The 27,057-nt window shown below is 44.7% G+C and overlaps 1 protein-coding gene across 6 annotated transcripts in view; it reads right to left on the reverse strand.

Annotated features, from left to right (window-relative positions):
* Positions 1-23,087, reverse strand: part of Ogdh (oxoglutarate dehydrogenase) — a 75,718-nt gene extending 52,631 nt beyond the window's left edge. For 3 of the 6 annotated variants that reach the window (XM_036200454.1, XM_036200453.1, XM_036200449.1), the window contains exons 1-2: positions 23,006-23,087; positions 14,252-14,499 (exon numbers count right to left, since the gene is read on the reverse strand). In XM_036200454.1, the coding sequence (XP_036056347.1) occupies positions 14,252-14,473 (222 nt within the window). In that variant the 5' untranslated portion in view covers positions 14,474-14,499; positions 23,006-23,087. The other 3 variants (XM_036200452.1, XM_036200451.1, XM_036200450.1) reach the window with 3 other exon arrangements.
* Between the last annotated feature and the right edge of the window lie 3,970 nt (positions 23,088-27,057).

The following is a 27,057-nucleotide window of genomic DNA, read 5'->3' on the forward strand; positions in this document are numbered from 1 at the left end:
TGGCATTGTACCCGGCTGGTGGTGTACACCTTTAATCCCAGCACTCAGGAGGCAGAGGCAGGCAGACTGCTGTGAGTTTGAGGCCAGACTGGTCTACAGAACTAGATCCAGGACAGCTAGGGCTGTTACATGGAGAAACCCTGTCTCAAAAGACAAAATACAAAAAATGACATTGTAAAATCCCAGTAAGCAACAGCCACTTATGGATCAGAATCCAAACACTATAGTAAAAATCAAAACTTTTGAAACCAAGCACAATGGTGCACTCAGGAGAGTACAGCAGGAGAACTGAATTGAGGCTACACAGAAAGACACCCATGTTGGAGAAGGGACAGGTACAGCAGCAGGGCTTGGTTTTGAGGCAACTGAGAAGGCTAAGAAGCAGGAAGGCGAGTTCAATGCTAGAGCTGGGGATACAGCTTAACTGGTAAAATGCTTGACAAATAAGCATGAGTGCCTAAGCCAGGTATGATGGTGTGCACCTATAATCCTTGTGCTGGGGAGGTAAAGATCATACCTGGGGCTTGCCAGCCAGCCAAATTGGCAGACTCTAGATTCAATGACAGACTCTGCCTCAAAAAATAAAGTAGGGAGACTACAGTCATGGCTCAGTGCTTGCTGTACAAGCATGAGGAACTGAGTTCAAATCCTGAGCACACATTTAAAAATTAGGCACAGAGGCACAACACCCAGCTCCCTGTAACCTTCTTTTGTGTTTAAAACTCTAGGTGGTTTTCAATTGGCTAAAGACAAGATAGAAACTCTTCTTGTACTAAAGCCAGTCCAAAACAAAAACAAAAAACAACAAAAACAAAAACCTCTTGAGTTTCCAGAGAGAAAAATGAAGGTAATGCATATAACCAGAGGCTCTTCTCAGAGAAACTGACAGCTGAATCACTGGGAAATGATTTCACAGCAGAGTTTCCTGCAACAGGAATGGTTTCTTGTCCACAAGACAGAGACAGAGTTGGACTCTGACTCCAGGAGGATGAAGGGTGGTGGTGGTGACTTCTGAGTCATGCTGACCTTTGCTCATGTCCCCAGGTCCACCACACCCATTTCTAAGGTCATCTGCCTCTCCAACTTCTTACTTGGCATGTTTCATCAACAAGGAAAATATTTGTCTCCTTGCCTAGATTAGTACTAGAATGTACAAAGTTCACAACATTCTAAAAGAAAAAGGTTAAACTATCACAGTAGGTGGGCATGGTTACAAATGACACTCAAGGAGCAGGAAGCTGTGAGGAAAATTAGGTCTGGACAAGAGGGGCTACAGGTACAAGAGGTGCCTATCCCAAGGCACCTACTCTCTGCACCTACTAAGTGATTTTGGGACTCTCAGAAAATACATAGTTTTTCTTTTTTTGGTATATTGTACATGTGTGCATACATGTTTATGTATATGAAGAATTTGTGGGTTATGTGTGTGCACAAGGATGTAGGTGCAGGGGTATCATCTTCCACAACTGCTCTTTACCACAGCTTTTGCAGACAGGGTCTCTCACTGTACTTTGAGCTCACTGGTGCAGCTAGACTGGCTTGCTACAAGCCCCAGGGATCCTACGGTCTCCACCTCCCTAGTGATGGGACTACAGGTGTGTACTGCCCACTGTGGCCCTATTTTACATGGGTGTTAGGGATTCAATTCAGGTTGCTGCTTTACTAACTGAGCCATCCCACTAACTCAAAATACCCATTTTTTTTTTCTCTTTAAAAAGAGTTGTACAGTGTATGGGGGGAGGATTGAGGGGGCACTGTTTTTGTTTTTTGGAGACAAGGTCTCATTCTGTATTGCAGGCTGGCCTTCAACTCATAGAGATCCACCTCTCTGTTTCCCAAATACTGGGATTAAAGGCGTGCACCACTATGCCTAGCAAAAACATGTTTTTTAAAAAACCTTAAAAAACATGTTTTTTAAAAAACTTAAAAAAGGTGGCACACGCCTTTAATCCCAGCACTTGGGAGGCAGAGGCAGGCGGACCTCTATGAGTTCAAGGTTGAGTTCCAGGACAGCCAGGGCTACACATAAAAACACTGTCTCAAGCAAACAAACAAAAACAACTACTGTTTTGGGGGCCAGTGATGTGGCTCTGTGGTTAAGGGCACTTGCTGCCAAGCCTGACAACCCGAGTTCAATCCCTGGAGTCCATGGTGGAGGGAAAGAACCAACTCCCAAGAGCTGTCCTCTGACTTCCACATGCATACCAGGCACCTACCCTCACTCTCTAAATAAATAAATGTAAGAACATGTTAAAAATCCATTTCTGGTCCAATTCAACAAACATCCATTAAAGGCTCAATATATGAATCATGCTGAATGAATGGAACTAGAAATATCATCCTGAGTGAGGTAACCCAAACCCAGAAGGACAAACATGGTATGTACCTACTCATAAGTGGATACTAGATATAAAGCAAAGGACCATCAGACTGCAACACACAGCTCAGGGAGGCTAGCGGGGGTGGGTGGGTGGGGGGGGTGGGTGGGGGTGGGGTGGGGACGGGGACCCTGTGGCTTATCATAAGTTTTGGTTTTACACAATCACTGGGCAAGCTTCAGTGAAACATTTCACTATTAGGATAAGAATTTGTATGTATATCAAGCTGATAATAGAAAAAATAAAATAAAATAAAAAAGGTTTGGGAAGACAAATTAAAGTGAGCTTCTACTCTACAGGAAGATTTAAAAAAAGCAAACATGTGAATTCCCAAAATGTACAATATACACAAAGGTTGAAAAGAGAGGACATTTATTCACAGGGCATTTTCGGGTCCTGAGTCTTGAAGAGCAGGTGGGACTCACGGAAACCGAAAGGAGAAAGATCACGTGCTGAAGACCATGATACAGCTACACCAGGAAGGTAAGATGGTATGGGAAGAACCATACTAGGAAGCTGTGCTGAAACCAGGTCCTGGGACACAATACTTGGGAGCATACTGCTTAACTATCCTGTGGGGAGCTAGTACCTAACTGGACACTGGATAACCTTTGCCACCCAATGCTACCAGGAGGAGGGAGCTTACAGAAAAGGAGCTCATGTCTTCCTACCAACTTCCCATAAGTGGGTTTAAGGTTATAACTTTTCTGCCAAGATGACTTGAAACAGAACAGATTTCAAATGCAAATAATTTTAATACTGTGGTTGAAATAAAATGTAATCTGAGTTTCCACTTTATTTATAGAAAACCGAAAGCACTAGTCCTGTACTGGTGCCAGCTAAAGACTAACCAAGGACATGTGACAATAATCCAGTGGCATGGGTGGGGCAGGCTCAAAGGCTTATCCACCACTGATAAATTTTTGATGAAGCTCAGCACTATCAAATATTCTCTTAATTATTAAGTTCAAATACTAATTATACTTATTGTTATCAACATGAGCTACAGGGAAATGAGTGAAAAGACTTCTTTTCTGAGCCAATGAAAAGGCAGATGCTCCCTGAGTGACCAAATGCCCACCCACCCAGTATTCTATGATCACCTACCCACAGGATGGTAAGTACAACTTTGAGGAGTAAGCCCTGATGTCCTAGCCAAAGCATGCACAGATAAGGCTGGCTGCATGCTATCTACCCCTCTACTACAAACCTATGAATCTGTTCTGATTCACAGGCTCTGAGTCCTTCCAGAAAATACCCTGGGAATAATTTCAAATATGAATGTGTGACTACCTTGTGTGAATAGGTCTCAGACCTGTGAGAGCAGCCAGAGCAAAGACTAAGTACAAATGTTCAAAATAATTCAAGAGGGTAATTCCAGAACTCAGGGAGACAGAGGCAGGTGGATCTCTGTGAGTTTGAGGCCAGCCTTGTCTACACAGTGAGTTCCAAATAGTCAGGGCTGTTAGACAGAGAAACCCTGTCTTGAAAAACCAAAAAAGATTCTAAGAGGGAGAGCTGAATTTCATACACTTTTATTCACTCAGACAATCCCGAGGTAGGAAGTCTCTTCCAGGAAGACAGGACCACTGCCCAGCACCACTCCATCTATGAGACAAAACCTCAGGTACACTGTGATCCATGCTTCCTGATATCACAAACTTATTATAAGCCAGTTAAAACTAGAGACCTCATGGGAGCATGCTTGTAATCCCACTACTCTTGAGGCTGACAGCTTGTAAATGATAGTTAACATATCATTACCTAGCAGGTAAAAAATCAAAAGAAACTAACAAAAAACTAGGGTAATCACTATTAGATGTCGGTAAAAACACTAAATAAGTGCTGGAGAGATGGCTCAGAGGTTAAGAGCACTGACTGCTCTTCCAGAGGTCCTGAGTTCAATTCCCAGCAACCACATGGTGGCTCACAACCATCTGTAATGAGATCTGGTGCCCTCTTCTGTATACATAATAAATAAATAAATCTTAAAAAAAAAAAAAAAAACCACTAAATAAATGCACGCTCTATTACAACAACACTGTTGAAACTTTCTGCCTAGGTATGTGAATTAAATTGTGATAAATTCCTAAGACTAACAAAGAATAGCATCCTTAGCTCTGACCTGGGGAATGTACTGTAAGTATAAGGCATGCTGCACAGGTAGCCACACTATCAGATCAGTCACACAGGCTGAAGGCTAGCCTGTCAGTCCTACATGGTCTTCCATCCATACATATGCCCTGCCTCTCCATCAGGGTAGAGTCTGTCTCTCTTCAACCCTTGAAGGCAAGAACTCTGCAGCCACTCACTCCTTATCACTGGAACTTCCCTAAAACTAAGACTGCAGCGTCTTAGAAGCAGGCCAGCAACTACTGCCAGCTATGACTAAGGCTTTCATAGACCCTGCTTAGAGTAGTCTTGGCTGCATGGGTCACTATGGGAAACAAGGGGCATCCAGCTGATTGAGTCAAAAGAAAGATCACACTGTTACCACTTCAAGATGGAGTTTGGGAATGGTTTGTTATACCAATGCTCTTGGGAAGTAAGCTTTTCCCACAGGAAAGTATTCCAGCCAACATACCCCGTGACTCTTAAGCAAACTCAGGATATTGTGTAGGAAAGGAGAGCACTTACCTCTGCCCAGATCTGCACATGACATACTCATGAGAGACCAGTCGAAGACTGGTTATCTGGGGTCACCTGTGTTGCTCTGGCTGAGGCCCACCTGGATAAGTATCAACCAATTTTGTCCTCCACAGTAGTGACTGGGCCTTTTTGAGAGGGAGCCCTAGGCTAGCTGGGTAAAGCAGCTGCTCCAAGATTTCTTCTAGAATGCTAAGGTTTCAAGTCACTACCTCCTCACCTCACAATATAAACACAAGAGTTAAGTGAGAGTCCCAAGGGCTTAAGACCTGCAAGATAGCCTTGAATGGAGGGAGGAATCCAGAATATAGGAAGCCTCAAGACTGAACATGCTGTCTCTACAATATGATAACTTCTTCTTCTTTTTTTTTTTTTTTTGGTTTTTCGAGAGAGGGTTTCTCTGCGTAGCTTTGAGCCTTTCCTGGAACTCACTTGGTAGCCCAGGCTGGCCTCAACTCACAAAGATTCGCCTGGCTCTGCCTCCTGAGTGCTGGGATTAAAGGCGTGAGCCACCACCGCCCAGCTATAACTTCTATTTTCTAAACACTGGCATTGGTTCCTTAGAAAACCTCTCCAGTACCCATGCCATGTAGAGAAAATGAGCTACTTCTTGGACTTACAAACTCAGCTCTTTGGTTTTCTCACATGGAAAAAGAGAACATTCTGGCTGCTCGTGGATAGACTGCCCTTAAGCAATTCAATTCTTTTCATCCTTGGTGCTTATATTCCCCTTAAGATTTATTTTGGTTTCTCCCTTCAATTCTGATTTTTTTGTGTGTTTTGCTTTAAAATATAGTACAGGGAGACAATCAACAAAAATGTTTCATGAAGCTGGGTGGTGGTGGTGCATGCCTTTAATCTCATCAGTAGGGAGGCAAAGGCAGGCAGATCTCTGTGAGTTAGAGGCCAGCTTGGTCTACAGAGCTAGTTCCAGGACAGCTAGTGTACACAGAGAAACCCTGTCTCAAAACAACAACAACAACAACAACAAACAAACAAAACAATGTTTCATAAAAGATAGTGATCCTCAGGGTCGTCTCTCCCTTCCCACTTGGCCTGAGGTAATTCTCAAGGCCCATCCTCACTCTCCTACTGAAGAGGGTTCACATACTCATGGCACCTAACAAAGTATAAAATAAGCAAGCACTTAACCTTGGAACTCTTTTAGATTGCTTAAGAACCTAAACATTATCTTGACCTTTCCTCCCAACACCTGTCACTTGCTGAGGTTATACACCCTTGCTAAGTCCCTTCTCGGTGCCCCCTCCTCCAACCCTGCCCTCCATCTCTCACAGCTCAGAGGAACCTGAATCTCTTTTCAGAAGTTCAAGGGTCTCTCTCCAGTTACCAGAGCCAACTCACACAAACTGCTAGTAAACAGATACCATTCAGTACACAGTTCTCGCACCAACAAAGCTGTCATGATCTGCAAACTGACACAGGAGATAGGAAAGAGGCTGCTTTCTAACTCCCGCTCCTTTCAAGGAGTTAATGCATGTCCCTAGCTGAACCACAAAAGCAACCCATTAGAAGTACAATATTGTGCTCAAGTTGCAATTGCTGAAACCATTCCTGATAGAAGTAGTAGATCACTGAAAGGCAACTTTACAGTCTTGATTGTTGAAATATGTATTATTTTTAAATATGTATTATTTTCATAATCATTCCAAATCAACAAGAAAGATTAAAATAGGGGCTGAGAAGACAGCTCAGTCAGTAAAATGGTTATCATGCAAACATGAGGACTTGAAATTGATTCCTTTATCCCACACAAAAACTGAACCAGGGCTGGAGAGATGGCTCAGAGGTTAAGAGCACTGGCTGTTCTTCCAGAGGTCCTGAGTTCAATTCCCAGCAACTACATGGTGGCTCACAACCATCTGTAATGAGATCTGGCACCCTCTTCTGCATACATAATAAATAAATAAATCTTAAAAAATAGATTAATTAATTTAAAAACAAACAAACAAAAGCAGGCATAGTGGCACCCACCTACAGTACCAACATTGGAGAAGTAGAGACAGGAGAATACCTGGGGCTCACTGGCCCCAGCCCAGCCTGCTTACTGAGCCTCAGGACAGTAAGAAACACAAAGTAGATGGCTCCCGAGGACAACACCTGGGCCCACTTCCAACTTCCACATGTATCCCCACATGTACATGTGTACATGTGCAGACACACAAGAGGAATATAGGTAAAAAAATAAACTGATACTGGGGGCTAGGGAAAGAGCTCAGTGGTACAGTGCTTGCCTACCTACATAAGGTACAAGGCTAAATCTTTAACACTGCAAAATGAAGGGGAAGAGCAAGGACCTCAGTGGCAGAGTGCATACTTAGTCAATTCCCAGCACCTTGTAAATAAAAATAAATCATAAATAAAGAAAATAAAAAATCTTTAGGGGTTGGAGAGATGGCTTAGCAGGCAAAATGCTTGCCATGCAAACATGAAGTCTTGAGTTCAGATCCCCAGTACCCATTTAAAAGCTGGGTGTAGTAGCGCATGCCTAGAATCTCTGAACTGGGAGGGAGTGGGCTTGAGACAGGCACACCCAGAGTTCACTAGTCAGCCAGTCTATATAATCAGTAAGCTCTGAATTTAGTTTGAGACCTTGTTTCAAACTATGTTCAAAACATAAGGCGGGCAGCAACAGAGAAAGACCCCAACACTGACCTCTGACCCACACATATACAGAATTAGGCTGCTCTCTATGTGTCTGAGACCAGCTTGCTCTACATAGCCAGTTCCAGGTCAACTGGGGAATATATAATGAAACCCTGTCTAAAAATATCAATTACCCTCTAAAACAGCACCAAAGCAGTGCCCTGCAGACTGTTCAGCATAGCTGCTCTCCCTCTCAGAAGAGTGTAGCAGGAAGCCCCCACACCATGCACAATAAACACAGCGACTACAAAACTAACCCATAGGTCCCGGCCCCGAGAACCTCAAGGCAGCCCAGACATGGGCAAATGGACAGAAATGGTCCTATTTTTCTAAATGCAGTTAAAGCAGTTGTCACTACACGGAGTGAAAAGATAAATTCGGACTATGCATATGACTTGTATCTTTCCTCTACTGACTGGTTCACTCACAGAAAATAAGAACATTTTGTTTTATGAGCATGGAAGGAAGTGCAGCTCAGAAAGGACAACAAGGCCAAATGAAAGTGATAGCCCTCCACCTAGTTTCTGAATGCAGAGTCCCTCACTCCTGCAGCAGTCAACTGGAACCACAGTTCTTACTATACTTTAGGAATGGGCAAGCAAAAAACACAAGACAACAGCAAATAAAAAATGGGCATCAAGATGGGTGGTGGCAGCTGGGCGGTGGTGGTGCACGCCTTTAATCCCAGCACTTGGGAGGCAGAAGCAGGTGGATCTATGTAAGCCTGAGGCCAGACTGGTCTACAAAGCACGTTCCAGGACAGCCAGGGCTGGTACAGAGAAATCCTGTCTTGAGAGAAAGAAAAAACAGAGAGAGAGAGGAGGATGGAGGGGAGGGCGATCAATTAACAAAATCAGAAAGAAGGAAGACTTAGGGAAGTGGAGAGATGTCAAACAAGATAGGAAAAGGGGTAGAGTACTGCAGTCCTGAGCTGTAGGAAAGCTCATTGGCCAGGCAGGCAGAAAACGGAAGCAGGACCAATGATCAGCATCTTTAAGATAGGTGCTGGAGCACTAAGGGGAAGAAGGACCAGCTCCTTCTATCCCAAAACTAGATTTATCTCAAGCCAGGCCAGAACCTGCTAGCTGCACCAGAAAGAACTAGACACCATACTATACCTGGAGCTTGGGTACTGTCTCTACCGAATAAAACAAGACCAGTTTAAAGATTGACAGGGGCTTAGCAGTTCTCAACTATCTGCTCCTTTTAAACATTAACAAAGACTATTGAAATCACACACGTGTACCATCATGCTTGGCTAGTTTTGATTGTTTTTAAAACAGAAATGTGGGGCTGGAGAGATGGCTCAAATGTTAGGAGCACTAGCTGTTCTTCCAGAGGTCCTGAGTTCAAATCCCAGCAACCATTCGGTGGTTCACAACCACATGTTATGAGATCTGGCCTGCAGGTGTACATGCAGGCAGAACACTGTATATGTAATAAACAAATCTTAAATAAAAACAAAACAAAACAAAAAAAAAAAACCCAGAAATGTAGCTGGGCAATGGTGGTGCATGCCTTTTTAATCCCAGAGGCAGGAGGATCTCTGTGAGTTCAAGGCCAGCCTGGTCTACATATTAAGTTCCAGGACCCCCAGATCTACATAATGAGACCCTGTCTAGGGAAAAACAAAAACAAAACCAAAAAACAAAACAAAAAGACAGTTGTTTCATGTATCCCAACCTACAATGTCCTCCAACTCTCTAGTGGCCAAGAAAGACCTTGAATTTTTGACCTTCTTGACACTACCTCCCAAGTATACACACACTGTTATTATTTGCCACCATGCCCAGACTACAAGGTGCTAGGCAAGTACTTTACCAACTGAGCTACACTCCAAGTGTTCTTGTGTTTGTGTATGTGTGTGTGTGCACGCATGTTGTTTTCATGCACAGTGTACGCAGAGGTTAGAAGTTGACATAGGATATGTTCCTCTATACTTTCTATCTTATTTTTTTAAGATAGTCTTAATACACTAGACTTGGAATTTGTCAGTGTGGTTAAATTGGCTGACCAGGCAAGCCCCCAGGATCCTCCGACCCATCCCAGCACTGGGATTATAGGTGCATGCTGCCATGTCTGACTTTTATGTGGATGCGGGGGAGGGGTGCTGAACTTAGGTCCTCATGTTTGTCCACTAAGCACTTCACTCACTGGGTTATCTCCCCAGTCCTCAAAGCATTTTTAATAAAATGAAGTATTTCTAAGGTTACAGATCCTAACATTTGTGGGTCACAGGTACCTTTGGAAATCTGACTTAAACTATGGGTCATCTCCCTCAAAAAAATGTATATGTACCATATGTGCATAATACAATTTGAAGAGGACTATCCAGCTGTGAAGAAGGCAGGAGAGATCAAAGTGCTGTCAGACTACACGCAGGATCTCTAGAGGCCCCAGCCCTTCAATCAGCCTTCCTGCTCCTCCTCTACAGGTAGGAGCAGAGCAATGCCTGACTCTGTAAGAGTCACCCACAGACCCCTGGAAACATGTACAGGCATAAACTCGTCCTCAAGGACCTTCCATCTACACACGTCTTCACTTAAAGAACAAAATACCTTGTGTATACCAGTCCTCCTCCCAACAGCTTCTCCAAGATAAGCTCCTACTGACCCTAAGACTCTAATCTCACCACCAGCAATCTTTATGGGGACCTTTCCGGCTCAAGCAGATGGTGGCTGAGTATTCTTCCCCACCCTAAGGGATAGGTATCATGGCCAACTTTCTTCAACACTCTCTCACCCTAATCATCACATGTTGCTTTCTCTAATAACCATAACCATGTGAGGTTTTTCAAGGATAACTAGCTATTTATTCATCTGCCTAGGGACCATAAAGCCATCATGCCCCCACAAACCTCTCCTCCCTTCAGTAGCCACGCAATGGCAGTGTATACCTGACATGCTCAGGACTAGAAAAGTGTAAGAAGAGGATCTAGAGTTCAAAGACACCTGAACAACCTAACAGTCCAGGTCAGCCTGAACTGCACGGCCAGACCTTGGCTTTAAACACAAAACCAAAATCACCCATGTAGGCTTTTTGCTAAGATGCTAGATCTGTATCTCCAGAAGAAAAGGAAAGGAGACAGGAAAAAGAGCAGAAAAAAGGAGATATAAGGAAAGAGGAGTGGAAATGAAAGAAAGGGAGAGGATAGGAAAAGGAAAGAGGAAGGAAGAAGAAAGGGAAAAGGAGAGAAGGAAGGAACAGGAGGGAGAGCAGGAAGAAAGGGATGGATGGACAGACTGTACACAAACAGCTAAGCCAGTGCTGTCTGCTGGCAATACCGTGGTCACCCACAGACCACACAGCCTCGAGTGCAGGTATCTTTCACTGTTCATGTTCAAGGTGTTGCCGTCTAGATCAAATCACAACTTAAGTTCTAGTATTAGATGAACTCCTAACTCTGAGACCTTTGGGCTGTGTTACTCCAGACACAGTTCACACTACTATTACCAGAAATCTCCAGTGTACTACATAATCCAACACACGGGCAATTTTCAGAATGTACTTATTTCTAGGCATTGTGCTTATATACTAGACACACACTGAAGATTTCTGACAAGAAACCACATCTCACCTGGAGTAACAGGACTCCCAGGTTGCCATAGCAACGGGGAAGTCCTGAGCAAGTAGCCTTATTGTCAAATAACACTCTGGTGACTCAGCCATCATAGGAACAATTCTCAGTGCCACCAACACATAAAGATAAATTTTAATTACAGGCAGAACTTAGATGCTAGAGGTAAGAAATCAGTACCTAGGTGTAAATTCAGTGGGAAAGAACATGCCTGAGATCTGGAGGGCACAGTTAGATCTCCTAGTCTCAGAAGAAGAAAACAATGGAGAAGGGTGTGAAAATCTTGGCACAGATTCAGGAAGAGAAAAGAATCTCTGATTCAGATATTAGGTGTTTGGAACCCAGATAAGCTGGAGCAACTTTGGATAGTGAACCTAAGCCCAGAGTAACTCAAGGTGCCCAAGAAAGGTACAGAAAATCTAAACAACAATCAAGACATTATATTGAAAACAAGTCAAGACAGTGAAGATATGTAGAAAAGACATTTAAAAAGGGAAAAATTGGGGCTGGAGAGATGGCTCAGCGGTTAAGAGCATTGACTGTTCTTCCAGAGGTCCTGAGTTCAATTCCTAGCAATCACATAGTGGCTCTCAATCACCTGTGATGAGACCTGGTGCCCTCTTCTGGCCTGCAGGGACATTTATGTAGGCAGAACACTGTATACATAATAAACAAATAAATCTTAAAAAAAAAAAAAAAGGAAAAATTAAGTTTGCTTAGCAATAAATCCCAGTATGATTTTACTAGCAGTGTAGAGGTAAACTCTGTAAATGATGCTGTGTTGTAGAAAGAAAGCTTTGAGACTCCCTGGTTATATCCTCTTCAAAGTCCACAAGGAGATAATGAAGGAGGTTGCCAGGAATCTAAGAGCAGCAACATTTTAAAAGTTTGGGGGTGAAGATGGGTGTGGTGGCACACTCCTTGAATCCCAGTACTCAGGAGGCAGAGACAGGCAGAGCTCTGTGAGTTCAAAGCCAGCCTGGTCTACAAGAGCTAGTTCTAGGACAGCTAGGGCTGTTACACAGAGAAACCCTGTTCTAAAAAAGAAAAAGGAAAAAAAAAGTTGTTTTTTTTGGTTGTTGTTGTTGTTGTTTTTGTTTTTGCTGCCATAATTCGTACAGTAAATGAAGCATCCTTGACTATGGTCCCTATCAGGTTTGCCACCAGAAAAGCTGCCAGTACCTTCAACATTACTTTTCTCCTTAAAGAAGGCTGTTAGCACGCTCAAATGCCACATGTATATGAGTCATCTGCAAGGCGTCCAGAACACAGGTGGTCAGAATCAGAAGCAGCAGGTTTGGGGAGGGCCCAGGTTAAGTGAGTCTGCTGATTCAGGCCCACCAGGGGAACCATTACTACCAACATATGGAAAATAAAAGTGAGTGAGTGAGGATGAGGTGTGTACATATGAGCAGGTATATGGGTAGCATGGGGTGGGGCTGTTTGATATTTGGCTAGTTCACGATATTCATCCAGGGTTTCCGGGGTGGAAAAAAGTTTTGGGGGTGAGCAGGCAAAAGTGTGGCCGGCCCTCCCTCTCCTGCACAATAAGCCCCTGAAGTTAAAACAAAAACAACTTAGTCACAGGTCAATGGGCACAGGATGCCTTCTTGTGAGGTGACTCTGTGATGGGTGATGGTGCTCTGCATGCTGTCAATGTGTTGCTCCCATTGGTTGATAAAATGCTAATTAGCCAGTAGCCAGGCAGAAAGTATAGGCGGGATAAACAGACAAGGAGAATTCTGGGAAGAGGAAGGCTGAGTCAGGAGTTGCTAGCCATACACAGAGGAAGCAAGATGACAAGGCAGAACTGAGAAAAGGTACCAAGCCACGTGGCTAAACATAAATAAGAATTATGGGTTAATTTAAGTGTAAGAGCTAGTCAAAAGTTAGCCTAAGCTAATGACCATGCAGTTATAATTAATATAAGCCTCTGTGTGTTTATTTGGGAGACATGAGTGGGAGAGATTTGTTCTGACCACTGGTAGGCCAGAACATAAGGAAACTTTGGCTACAACTCTGTGATTCAATAGTGCAAACAAGCCCAATTCACAGTAAAGGTAACATCTTGGCTGAGCATGGTCTCCATAAAGATGATAAACATTATGGCTGTGCCACTTCCATTCTCCCAAAGACGTGTGCGATGAGATGTGAGCCTGCTGATTCAGATGTAAGATGAGAAGCTGTGGAATACAAACTCTCACCATCACACCACACTGCAACCACTGCATCAGGCTGGCTTCCTTATCCAAAACTAAGAAATGACTGTAGAAACCCGTAACAGTCATTGGCCGCAAACAGAGCAAACCAACTCTGACACTACTAAGATGCCCGGGCTAGCCCAGGGGAGCTGGATAGATTGTGATAGTTTTGGAACTCTCCAATAAAACATAGCACATCTCCACATCATCTGAACAAGTCACCTTCAGAAAGGGTTCAGGCAACAGCGAAGAAAAGAGTCTAAGAAGAAAGTGCCCATGTAGATGATACACAGAAACCAAAGCCAGGAGAAAAATAGAACAAGGATCTAAACGGCTGTTTATATAGAAATTACACGTGATGAATTGAAAATGTCACAAATGCATGTATTCTCTCAGAGCAGTCAGGATAGAAGAGCATTTCAAGGTCCCATTCTTTCTCACAGGCTTCTTCAGAGGCTTCCTTCTAAAGCAACGGCTAGGGAGATCCTGGAGAGCCAGTCTTGTGCTTCCTCGCGTGTTCATAGGACCACACTTGTATTTCCTCATGTCCTTGAAGGCTACACATGCTTCCTTGTGTGCTCAGGGTATTGAGCTTATTGCTGGAAATCCCTCAAGAAGACTGTTTTCCATTGAGGCCACACTGAGTTTGATGCAGTTGACATGGTAGATGGTGCCAGGGTCCAGTTGCCCGCCTGCCCACTGACTTCTGGATACACTCACTTACCTGGCAGTCAGCGAGCACCTGACCAACATATACAGCACAGGAACTACCCTGTGAGCCTTACCTTATGTACACTTTTGGGATTCTCCAACCAGGCACAGTACATTTCCTCCACATAGTTCGAACTAGTCCCACTAAGAAATGGTTCAGCAGCTACAGGTGCAGAATAGCACCGAATCTGTTGAAACGTCCTAATTGCTGCTGGTTTGTTTTGTGAAAATGTCTTAACAGTCTGGGAGGCCGTCAATGGCCTCAACTTAGCAGCACAAGTCCTTAAATGAAACATTTTGTCCTGAAGCCTTCCACAAGTACCTGTTTAAAAGACAAAAAATAGAGATGTTTTTAAGAGAACATTAAGGAGATAAAACTTGCCCGGCTATTCAGGAAAAAGATTCTAGCTTGAAAGGTATTCACAACAGCCAACAACTTGTTCAGTGCCTAGTCTACATGCTCGAAAGCAAGACAGAGCATGACTGTCAAACTGGCACACTCATATCCCCTATGATGCCTGGATTAGCCTGAAGGGAGGTAGGCACAGGGTTGCAGACTTTACTATCTGCCTTCGGATCTTTACATTTATAGACTGTCTGAAATAATTGTAAAAAAATGACAATAAGGATTGGTTAAGGGTTAACCTTCTGGGCTAGAGAGATGGCTCAGCAGTTAAGAGCACTAGCTGCTCTTCCACAGGACCTGGGCTCAATTCCCAGCACCAACATGGCAGCTCACAACTGTCTGTAACTCCAGTTCCAGGGACTCCCAACACTCTTATAGACATACATGCAAACAAAACGCCAATGAACATAAAATAAAAATAAATTTTAAAATAGAGTTGCTCTTCAGCAGATGGCATAACAGATCCTGCCTCTACCAGGATACCCATTTGTTATTCATACTGAGATGTACATTCCAATTAGCTTAGCATAGCCTGTCCTTCAGTTTTCTCTCTTACATATGTGGTAAGAAAACTGTTGGTAGGTATTAAGACACAATTCCAGGGGCTTTTCCTAATACATTACAAAAAACACATTAGAGCTGGAAAGATGGCTCAGCAATTCACTTGTGGTTCTTGTAGAGGACCCAGGTTTGATTCTCAGGACTGATGTGGCAGCACACAACAGTCTGTAACTCTAGTTCCAGGGGATCTATGCCTTCTTCTGACCTCCACAGCACTAGGCATGGACATAGGACACATATATGTGCAGACAAAACATACACATACATACATTTATATATATATAATAAAGATGCCGGGTGGTGGTGGCGGTGGTGGTGGCGGCGGCGGCGGCGGCAGCGGCGGCGGCAGCAGCAGCAGCGGCGGCGGCAGCGCACACCTTTAATCCCAGCACTTGGGAGGCAGAGCCAGGCAGATCTCTGTGAGTTCGAGGCCAGCCTGGTCTATGGAGCGAGATCCAGGAAAGACACAAAGCTACACAGAGAAACAAAACAAAACAAATCTAAAAAAAAGAAAAAGACACCAGTGAGGAGTGGTAGTAAATGCCTTTATTCTCAGTATCAGGAGGCAGAAGTAGGTAGATCTCACTGAGTTACAGGCCATCTTGGTCTACATAATGAGACTCTACTGCCAAAAAAAAAAAAAAAAAAAAAGAGGCAAAACCCTTTATACACTATATACAAAATTCAAAATTCAAAGTCTTAACTGTGAGAGCTAAAACTGGATTTAAGAGAGTTTTTACAGCTCCTTCAGAAGACTCAGGTTTGATTCCCAACACCCACAGGGCAGCTTACAGCCACCTGTAACTCTAGATCCAGGGAATCTGACATCCTCTCTGGCCTCCACGGGCACCAGGCATATATATGGCATAAACACACACAGAAAAATTTTAAAGAGAGAGAAGAAACATGTGTATTTTGAAAAAACAAGATACAAAAAGAAACAGTGGCCTAAGCTCAAAGACACAGTGCTTGTCTAGAATAGGCAAGGCCTTGGACTAGAAATCAACCTAAAAAAAAAAAAAAAAAAAAAAAATGAAAAGAACAAAAACAAGGAAAAATATTTTTAAGTATTAAATTCATGACCTTAGGAACGACATACTTAAATATTGGATATATGTGATAATTAGATAATCACAGATATCTAATATTCAGGCAGGTGTCAATAAGCAGGCAGACTGGTAAGGATGGAAGAGGCACTTTTAGAGGGTTTTGCAGAGGGGCTGGAGAGATGCTGCAGTTAAGTGCACTGACTGCTCTTCCAGAGGACCCCGGTTCAATTCCCAGAACCCATATGGTGGCTCACAACTATCTGTAACCCCTGGAACAGGAGTTAAAGACATACATGCAGGCAAAACACCAATGTACATAAAACACAAATAATTTTTAAGAAGAGGTGCTGCATAAAGATGCATACCTGTATCCTAGCACTCTGGAAGCTGAAGCAGAAACCTCTAAATATTAAGACACATATAGATATATAGTATATGTTTGGTATATATACTTATAGTCAATGTAATATATTAATTATAAATATGCATACATATAGGTAGGCCCAAGGTCAATCCCTGGTGTCATTCCTCAAAAGCTACCTACCTTTTTGGAGACAAGGTAGCTCACTCACCTAGAACTTGTCAAATAAGCTAGGCTTGCTGGCCAGGGAGCCCCAGGGATCCACCTACTTCTGCCTCCCCAGTCCTAGGATTACCAGCATGTACTACCACACCCAAGTCCTCATGCCTGCACAGTAAGCACTTTACTGATAGTGGCACAGGTATCAATGACACCCACTTGCCATGTAAGCATTACATACTAGTCCTGACCTGTTCAGTATCTTTGAACCAAAGAGCAGAGACCGTAATTACTCTTGTCTCTCTCATTTCTTTTTGTAATTATGCTGCAAACATTAAAGCACTTTGTAAACTTCAAGTATTTCTATGACTAAAGAATATAACTTACAAGTAGGCCAACTTACAATTATAACTTATAAGAAGCCAACAGAGATGTCTGAGAAATTCAAGGTCCCAAGATAAGTAAACATCAGCCACCTTGGTATGGCAATTACTCTAACTTGTGAAACATTAGTAGAGTATCTCCATTATTTAGCACACCGGCCTACTTAGCACATCTAACTGCATGCAGGCTTTCGTCAGACCACTGAGCAAGGTTCTATACCTGAGTCTAAAGACTGCTATGCTCTTTCTCTAGCTGTGGCTCTGCAGCACCAAAGGTGTCCAACAGTGCAGAGGTCTAAGCAGACAGACTGGTGAGGGCAGAAGTGAGGCATTTTAAAGAGGCACTGCATTATGACACACACCTGTAACCCCAGCACTCTGGAGGCTGAGGGAAGTACATCTAGATTTCCAGGTCAGCCTGAGTTACTTAGTTAGACCCTATCTCAAAGAGAACAATGATATGTTCTTTTCTTTTCTTTTCTTTTTTTCCTTTTTCTTTTTTGGTTTTTCGAGTCAGGGTTTCTCTATGTAACAGTCCTGGCTGTCCTGGAACTGTTTGTAGACCAGGCTGACCTCGAACTCACAGAGATCCGCCTGCCTCTGCCTCCCAAACGCTGGGATTAAAGGCAGGTGCCACCACTGCCAGGCTCAATGATATGTTCTTAAAGAGTGAAAATTACGACATCTTCCTAGAAAGCATATAATCTGTCAACATTTTATTAACACACATACAGAATTTCTGTTTCCTGCTAAACTCAGCCCCAAACATAAATATTACATTTAAGATAAGTCTCCAAAAGGTGGACAGAGAAAGCAAACTGACTTGAACTTTGAATCTTGGAACCTGAAGAGACATAGACAGAACACTGACAAGCACCGTTCTTGTGCCACATGTTCCAGATTAATTAATAGAGAAGCTCTAAGAAATAACAACAGGTGGTCTCGTGGTGGTGACAAATGCCTTTAATCCCAGCATTCAAGAGGCAGAGGCAGGCAGATCTGAGTTTGAGGCCAGCCTGGTCTACAGAACCAGTTTCAGGATAGTCAGAGCTGTTACACAGAGAAATCTTGTCTAGAGAGAGAAATCCCAAAAGGTGGAGATCAGAGAAGGCACAAAACACAAGCTCTTAAGCCAAAGGAGAGTGACAGGTGCAGCAAGATGAAAAATTTAAACAATTTTCCTACTGCAGTCAAACACCAGAGAAAACACCATAGTTCCACCCTCAGTGATGTCAAAATACAAATCAGGGACTTTATCTCCACTTTACTCCAACAACAATCAGTGGGGGCCTGATTTTACCAATAATGAGGGCCCACTCCTCATACTGGATGGGAGACTCATAACTACAGTAGTAGTAAGTTCTTCTTAGACTTGAGGTAGCATTCTCTGCCATTTAACAGTCAAAAAGAGCCTGCTCTACTTTGAGTAGACATGGAAGAGTCAGGTATGGTGGTGCGTGCCTTTTATCCTAGCACTAGGAAGCAGAGGCAAGAGGATCTCTATGAGTTCCTGACTCAAGAATGAATGAGATATGGGCCAGCCAGAGATATACAGTGAGACCCTGCCTTGAAAATAAGTAAATAGATGAGATCAATTCTAACTTCTCAACTTACACTAACACCAATATATCACAGCTGTTAAGACTACCAGAGAGGGTCAGGTGCAGTAATGCACACCTTTAATCCTGGCAGGCAGGTATGAGTTCAAGGCCAGCCTGATCTACAAAGTAACTTCTAGGACAGCCAGGGCTGCACAGAGAAACCCTGTCTCAAAAAACAAAACCACCAAAAAAAATCCCCCAATTTGGTAAAAGGCTTAACTATACAGATTTGTGGTGATATTGTGTTCTCCAATATATTGTGCACCTTAATAAACTTATCTGGGGTCAGAGAACAGAACAGTTGCTAGACAGACATAGAGGCCAGAAAATGGTAGCACATGAATCTTTAATCCTAGCATTCCAAAGGCAGAGATCCATCTGGATCTCTGTGAGTTCAAAGCCACACTGGAAAGAGCCAGGCATGGTGACATACACCTTTAGTCCCAGGAAGTGATGGCAGAATGGTATATAAGGCGTGAAAACCAGGAACTAGAGCCTGTTAAGCTTTTAGGCTTTTGAGCAGCAGTTCAGCAGAGATCCATTCAGATGAGGACACAGAGGCTTCCAGTTTGAGGAAACAGGATCGGCTGAGAAGTTGGCCAGGTGAAGTTAGCTGTGGCCTATTCTGTCTCTCTGATCTTTCAGCATTCACCCCAATACCTGGTTCCGAGTTTGTTCTTATTAAAAATAAGACCCTTTAAAATTCATGCTACACAGATTCATAAGCAGGCCCTAAAGCCAAACATTACAGATACATCATAAACTTATGAAAACCTTGCTGGGCGGCGGTAGTGCATGCCTTTAATCCCAGCACTCGAGAGGCAGAGTCAGGTAGATCTCTGTGAGGCCAGCCTGGTCTACAGAGCAAGATCCAGGACAGGCACCAAAACTACATGGAGAAACCCTGTCTCAAAAAAACCAACCAACCAACCAACCAACCAAGCAAACAAACAAAAAAACCCACAAAAAAAACTCATGAAAACCTGAACAGTTACAATAATGCATTATGACCAAGAAAATAAAATTTAAAAAAAAGCCTGGGAAGATTGCTTAAGTGGTTGAGAGTGCTCTACAAGCATGAAGGTGTGAGTTCAAATCCCTAGAACTTACTTAAAAAGACATGTGCATCTGTAAACCCAGTGGTATGGGAGGCAGAGGCGAAGATTGCTGTGGGAAGCAGAGAGGAGGACCACTGGGGTTTACTAACTGTCAGTCAAGCTCCAGGCTCAGTGAGAGATCTTTTCTCAAGGAATAGAAAAACTTAAAATAAAATGATTCTCATCAGAAGCTGGAAGACCAGGAAAAACTGACAGTTTTCAAAACTAAAGGAAAAGAACTGTCAATATGAAATCACCCAACAAGAGCTGCCAAGAGAGCTCACTTTGGTAAAGGCACTTGCTGCCAAGTATGACAACCCAAATTGGATCTCCAGGATCCATACAGTGGGACAGAGAAGTGACTCTCTAAAGTTTCCCTCTGACCTACACACACACACAGTGCCAGGAACGGTGAGGCATGCCTGCAAATCCCAGCATTTAGAAGGCCTGAGAGACCCCCAACCACAGTTCCCCTTAAGGCCTGGAGAATTGAGGGAAGGGATATCTTAAATAACCAGAACTGAGTCAGTTCCCCATTCTCAGACAGGGTGAAGTCAGAAGTTTCAAAAGTACAAAGTCAGGACGTCTGGTGGTGACTAACCATGAGATGCCCCCTCCCCCGAGATAACATGACCAGACTTGGGAGATGGGCCGTAAAACTCCTGACATAGCAAACAGACAAACTAAAATAAAAGTCCAGACTCGGGAAAATGGACCAATCAAGGATGGAACTGTACTAACCCCCTCCTCTCTGAAGAATTTTGTGGTTTTTGCCTTCAAAAGCTAACCTCCCCAAGAAAAAGGAACTCTCCTCTGTGCCTCGATTAAACAGGCACTGCAGACGAGGGTTCCCTGCTAGCTTGTATAAGAAGTAAATCTTGCTATTACATCTGGACATCTTTGGTCTCCGGTGGTCTTTTTGGGGGTCCTAATCTGGGCAGAACAGGCTGAGGCAAGAGGATAACCATGGGTTTAAGGCGAGCCTTGGCTGTATGCATGCTAGAGTAACCCAAAGGAAGTCAGCACAGAGAAGTCAAACTAGAAGAAGCAAAATGGAAGACTTAAATTTTAGCATATCACTATAAATCCTAGCACAGCAGGAGAAGCCCAATAGGCAGGTGGAGTATATGCCTGTCGACAAGAATATTACTTCAAAGATAGTAACACTGAATGTAAGACTAAAAACACATATTTCATGCCAGACGGTGGTGGTGCACATCTTTAATCCTAGCACTTGGGAAGCTGAGGCAGGCAGATCTCTGCGAGTTCGAGGCTAGCCTGGTCTACAAATTGAGTTTCAGGACAGCCAGGGCTACAGAGAAACTGTGTCTCAAAAAACCAAAAAGTTAAGAACCCACATATTTCCAAGAATGGCCCTATTATTATCTAATAAAGCAGAGAGCAAAGAAAAGGCAACTATCAGAGACTGAGAGAGACATAGAATAATCAAAAGGTCAATCTACAAAAAATGAAAAGCACTGGGCGGTGGTGGTACACGCCTGTAATCCCAGCATAGGCAGGTGGATCTCTGTGAGTTTGAGCCCAGCCTGGTCTACAGAGCTAGTCCAGGACAGGCTCCAAAGCTACAGAGAAACTCTGTCTCAAAAAAAAAAAAAAAAAAAAGATAAGCAAACCTAAATGTGTACATTCCAGGGAAAAAGGGGGGCCTGCAAGACGGATCGGTGCCACCAAACCTGACCACCTAAGTTCAACCCCCAGGACACACATGGGAAAGGGAGAAAAACAACTCTCCCAAGTTGTCCTACGACCCCTACACAAGCGCTGTCACATGTGTATGTTCCCCTATAAATACATGTAACTTTTTAAATTAAAAAAAAAAAAAAACCTGCATAATATGTGATGCAAAGTGACAAAAATAGAAAAAGACAATTATAGTATCACTCATCCTAATGCCTAAGTAATCTACCCGGGGCCACATCAAGGGCAGGACTACAAGACCAGGCAAACAAGGGAACCCCAACAGTGTCCTCCGGTCAATGTCACAGCACAGGACGCACAGACACAAGTCAGGCCTGCAAGGGTCATGAAATGCACAGAAAAATCTGAAAGAAAAACAAAATTACTTTTGTCTTCAGCGACTTGCTTCTCCTTAGAGGTCAAGAAGCTGCGCTGCACATTAGAATTAGCTTCGCTCTATATGGGTAACACCTCTGACTAACGATCATCACACCTAAACGGTGTTCATGGACTCTGAGGCCTCCATCGGGGCTAAACTGGTTGACCCCACTGACCCCACTTGGGCCCTTAGAGGTGTTCCCCGAGTGACCTTTTGACGTCAAGGGTCTCAAACTCCACCCTCCAATGGTAACGCCGCCATTTTCAGCTCCTGCAGAGCGAGTCAGGAAGTGGGGCTGCGCATGCGCACACCACCTGGCCCGTTTCCGCTCAGTACCTAGCATTCCCTTTCTGCACACCTCGCCCTGCGCCTTCACCCCGAGGCTACTCCTAGGCCCTACCCTCGGGTGTCCTGTCTTAACACTTGTGTCCGCCACGTGGGTGCTCTTTCCGCACTTGTCATTTCAGGGGCCGGCACTCTGGTCGGTGGGCGACTCCAGCGAGGGCACTCGGCGGATGAACTCACGCCTGTCACACACTCTCGCGAGGAAAGCGGGGCGTGGATGGTGTTTCTAGGGAAACCAGTGTCACCTTGGCCCGCTGCCTGTTTTACCTCATACCGGCAAGTGGGAGGGAGGGCTGCCGCAGGCAGGCACCAAGGTCAGCGCCGTGACCGGGCGCGGCGAACACAAGGACGGCGGCCCGCTGGGGCCAAAGCACGCAGGACAAAAGAACGCGCGCGGGCCGGACGAAGCCGCCGGGCCACGTGACGGGCCGCGACCTTGGGGCTCTCCCCGGCCGCCGAGCCACCGACACCCGAGCCCGCCGCCTCCGAGGCTCAACCACCAGAGCCAATAGCGCTCGGCCCCGCGACCCCCGGCGCGCGTCCGTGTCCGCCAATCTCCGCCCGCCAGGCGGACCCTACCGCTCCATTGGCTATGACGCCTGTCCGTCAGGCCTCGTCCCCCGCCCACCATCGCCGCCCTCCGTCAGCCCGGCTCGGTCCGGCTTCACGCCCGTCACTCAGGTGCCCCGGCTGCAAGGGCGTGTAGGCCTCACCCTCGGCCGCAAGCTCCGGCTGTCAAGCGCCGAGCCTCCCAGCACTGGACTGAGCCCGTCTGCCGCGCAAGGTTACCTGTCTCCCGTTCTGCTCCACCCGAGTGAGGCGCCGACACCCCACTCCGGGCTCCAAACTCTCGGCCCCGCCCCGGCGTGTGGCGTCAGCGCGTAGCCCGGCCCCAGGGGAGCGGCCTGGGCCGTGGGCGTGTCGTGACGTCACAGAGTTGCGTTTCGGGGCCCCTGGGGCTTCGGCGCCCGTGCGGAACTTGCCGCTGGGCAAAGGCGGCCTGTTGCTCACTGCGCTTCCACTGTCATTAGTAGTTATACTCGAGACGCTTCCAAAGCCTCCTTAAGACTCTAGTAAATTCTGGGCGTGTGGTGCACTCTGGCAATTGCGGCGTTTGGCAGGAGCGTCGCGACCTGGAGGCCCACTGGCTTTGTATCCCAAACAAGCTGCGTTAAATAATAGTTGGGTTGCTGAAGTTTATCACTGCACAAAATAATTTGAGTAACAAGATATACTTTTTTTTTTTTTTTAAAGTAGTTCGGGTTTTTAAAGATTTATTTATTTATTTATTTGAGTGCGTGCTCTATCTGCATGTACAACTTTATGCCAGAAGAGGGCATCAGATCCCACTATAGATGGTTGAGCCACCATGTGGTTGTTGGGAATTGAACTCAGGACCTCCGGAAGAGCAGTGCTTGCTCTTCGTTGCCGGGCCATCTCTCCAGCCCAAGATCTAAATTTTTGAACTTGTTTTGCAGCAGTCTTTGTGAAGAATAGTTAGTGATCCCTATTGTGAATAGCAAGCAGCTTGTTGCTTGGGTGTTCCTACCTGCTTTCTGACAGGAAGCAGTAGCAAGGGGCAGGGGAGCTTGGCTTGTGGTTAGTTCTTATTGCCCTTGGGCATATGGCAGAACAAGGACAGATGAATTACCCGCGGCGTCTACTTTGTTCTTTCATGAGTGCACCTTATTTGATTTCTTTCCCTAATAAATTTTACCTGGTCCATTGTAAGTGTCCCACTTCATGGCGCCCAATGTGGGGCATGAACCTGTGACCCTGAGATTAGGAGTCTCATGCTCTATTGACTGAGAGAAAAGCTATGGATACCATAAAAATTAATAAAGATTAGATTTGAACAGGAGAGACTTCTTAATAAGAAGTGATAGTTCATTTACCAGTGTGACAATTCTACAGGTCGAAAGGAAAACTCACCAAATAAGGGTTGGGGCAAGAATCTGTTTTTGTCTTTACAGGATAATAGAAATGCCCATTTTAAGAAGTTGAACCAGTGAGCTCCAAGTTCAGTTTTACCTGGTCTGTTGTATCAGTGTCTCACATCACAGTCTCAAGGAGGGGAGTGGTTTATTTCATATTCCTGTCTTTTTTTTTTTTTTTTTTTTTTGCCGGAGCTTAGGACCGAACCCAGGGCCTTGCGCTTGCTAGGCAAGCGCTCTACCACTGAGCTAAATCCCCAGCCCCATACTCCTATCTTTTGTTGTTTGTAGTTCAGGCTGGCCTCAAACTCACGATATAAGCTGGCCTTGAACTCCTGTTCCTTTTGCCTCCATATACCAAGTGCTAGGGTTACAGATATGTAATCCTATCTTCATGCTCATGGCCTTTAACTCCACTCTTAAGGGTTTGTTTGTTTGTTTGGTTGGTTGGTTTGGTTTGGTTTTGGTTTTGGTGGGGGAGCAGGAAAAGGGAAAGGCCTGGTCCCTGGGGCTCCAATGGGTAGGGCCTAGGGGCTAGAGACCTGATCTGCCAGACCTGAGATGGGGGCTTACATGTTCCCAGTCAGTGTAGAGTAGGCCTATGACTCTGGTGATCTGGTTCGGTGTTGAGGGCTAAGGAAGCCTGCTTTCCTAGGCCTACACAAGAAAGCTTTCTTTGTATTATAGTCTCAGCCCGCACTACCAGAAGTAGGCAAGAAAGGACCACTCAAGAGAATACTTTTAAGATTGGACCTAGCCTAGAGGTGGTGTCAAACGCCTTTAATCCCAGCTCTCAGGAGGCAGAGACACATGAATCGCTAGTTGGAGGTCAGCCTGATTGGCAGAGCAAGTTCCAGGACTATGCATAGAAACCCTGTCTCGAAACAACAAAAACAAAACTAAAATAAAACTGGGCCTTCTGTTGCAATATCAGGAGAAGCAGCACAGGACAGCATCTCCCAGTGGCCTCAGGAAGGGAGCTTTGGCATCCTGCTTATACCATAGAAAGGCAGTGTTTGGTCCAACCCCAGCCATTGCCTCTTAGCACCAGCCACTGAGCATCTGTATTGATCCACTCACAGCTTTTGCCTCCATAGCACCATCACAGCAGTGTCGTGTCGTGTCCGTGCCCCCCCCATGGACATAATTGTAGGGTCATTTAGAGTTCATTAAGGCTTATAGCTAAGCATCTGGTACACACAGCCCTGGATGCCTCTGGACCTTCTGAGGTCAGGGCAATGAGTTAGGATCGTTGTCTAATTTTCTCAGGGTAGCCACAGGGTGTTTCAGATGGCTGGTACCTATAGAAAGATAGTACTAGTGGAGGTGGCTAAGTTGGTAAACCGCTAGCTGCACAAACATAAGGACCGGAGTTCAGATCCTCGGCACGCACCTAAGAAGTGGGTGTGGTCACACAAGTCTGTAACACTAGCATTACAAAGGCTGAGACAGGATCCAGAGAGCTCACTGGTTAGCCAGCCCGGCCAGTCAGTGAGTGCTCGTTTCAGTGAGGGATCTTGTTTCAAAAGGTAAGGTGGGGGGAAATGAGGAAGACAACCATCATCGATCTTTGCCTTCGACGTTGTCACACGAACATTCTGGCACATACCAATATGCACACAGACACATGTACTTCCCTGAAAGCTAGCATTATCAAGTACCTCTTACCTTTTCAAGTATTTCTTGGCCCTTTTTATTTCATTTTTTTTTTTTTTCATTTGTGTATGTTCTATTCCAGGGTTTGTCTGAATTAAAATATTTTTGTTATTGTCTTTTTTGTGGTTGAGTTGTAGGAATTATTTACATGCTTTGGATGTTTAAACCCTGCCAGATATGTAATCTGCAAATATTACTGTCCACCCCATTTTGTAAATTGTCTTAATTTTCTTGATAATGTTCTTTAAGAACAAAAGTGGGGGCTGGAGAGATGGCTCAGAGATTGAGAGCCCTGGCTGTTCCTCCAGAGGTCCTGAGTTCAATTCCCAGCAACCACATGATGTCTCACAGCCATCTATAACGAGATCTGGTGCCCTCTTCTGGCGGGTAGGCATGCAAGGAGGCAGAATGTTGTATACATAATAAATAAATAAATCTTTAAAAACAAGCAAACAAACAAAACTTTAAAAAAAAAAGAACAAAAGTGAGTCTTTTTGTTTGTTTGTTTTTACTTACTTGTGTATTCCTTGGAGACAGGGCTTTTGCTACATATGTGTAACACATATGTGTGTGTACTTGTGTGTAGCCCAGACTGTCCTTAAACTCCTGATTCTCTTATTTCTAGTTTTTTTAAAAATTGAGATGGGCCAGCTGGTGGTGGAGCATGTCTTTAATCCCAACACTTGGGAGATAGAGACAGGCAGATCTCTGTGAGTTTGAGGCCAACCAACCAACCAACCAAACAAAAAACATCCCCAAACCAAAAACTCCACCATGACCAAAAGTAAACTGGGGAGGAAAAGATTTAGTTTATTTTATAGCTATTGAGCAAGACCTCAAGGCAGGAGCTTGAAGGCAGAAACCGAAGCAGAGACCATGGATGAACACTCCCCACTGGCTTGTTCTCCGTGGCTTGCTCAGCCCGCTTTCTTATACAACACAGGGACCACTTGCTCAGGCCCTCTCGATCGTTAATCAAGAAAACGCCCCATAAGCCAACCTGATGGAGGCATTTTCTCCACTGAGGTTCTGTCTTCCAGAATGATTCAAGCTTGTGTCGGGTTGACAGTAACCTAACGAGCACAGCCTCACACCTGGAAGTTGTTTCCGGACTTCTCGGTAAGCATAGCTCTCCTGACACTGAGAAACCCATTGGGCAGTTGGAGTTGGATGAGAGCGAGCACACCTTTTTGACAGGAGCCAGTGGGGGTGTCCTCTGCCTTCAGAATCGGAGCGGGTTATCCTGGCAAC

Source organism: Onychomys torridus, chromosome 10, assembly GCF_903995425.1.
Source record: "Onychomys torridus chromosome 10, mOncTor1.1, whole genome shotgun sequence".
NCBI classification, from domain to species: Eukaryota; Metazoa; Chordata; class Mammalia; order Rodentia; family Cricetidae; genus Onychomys; species Onychomys torridus.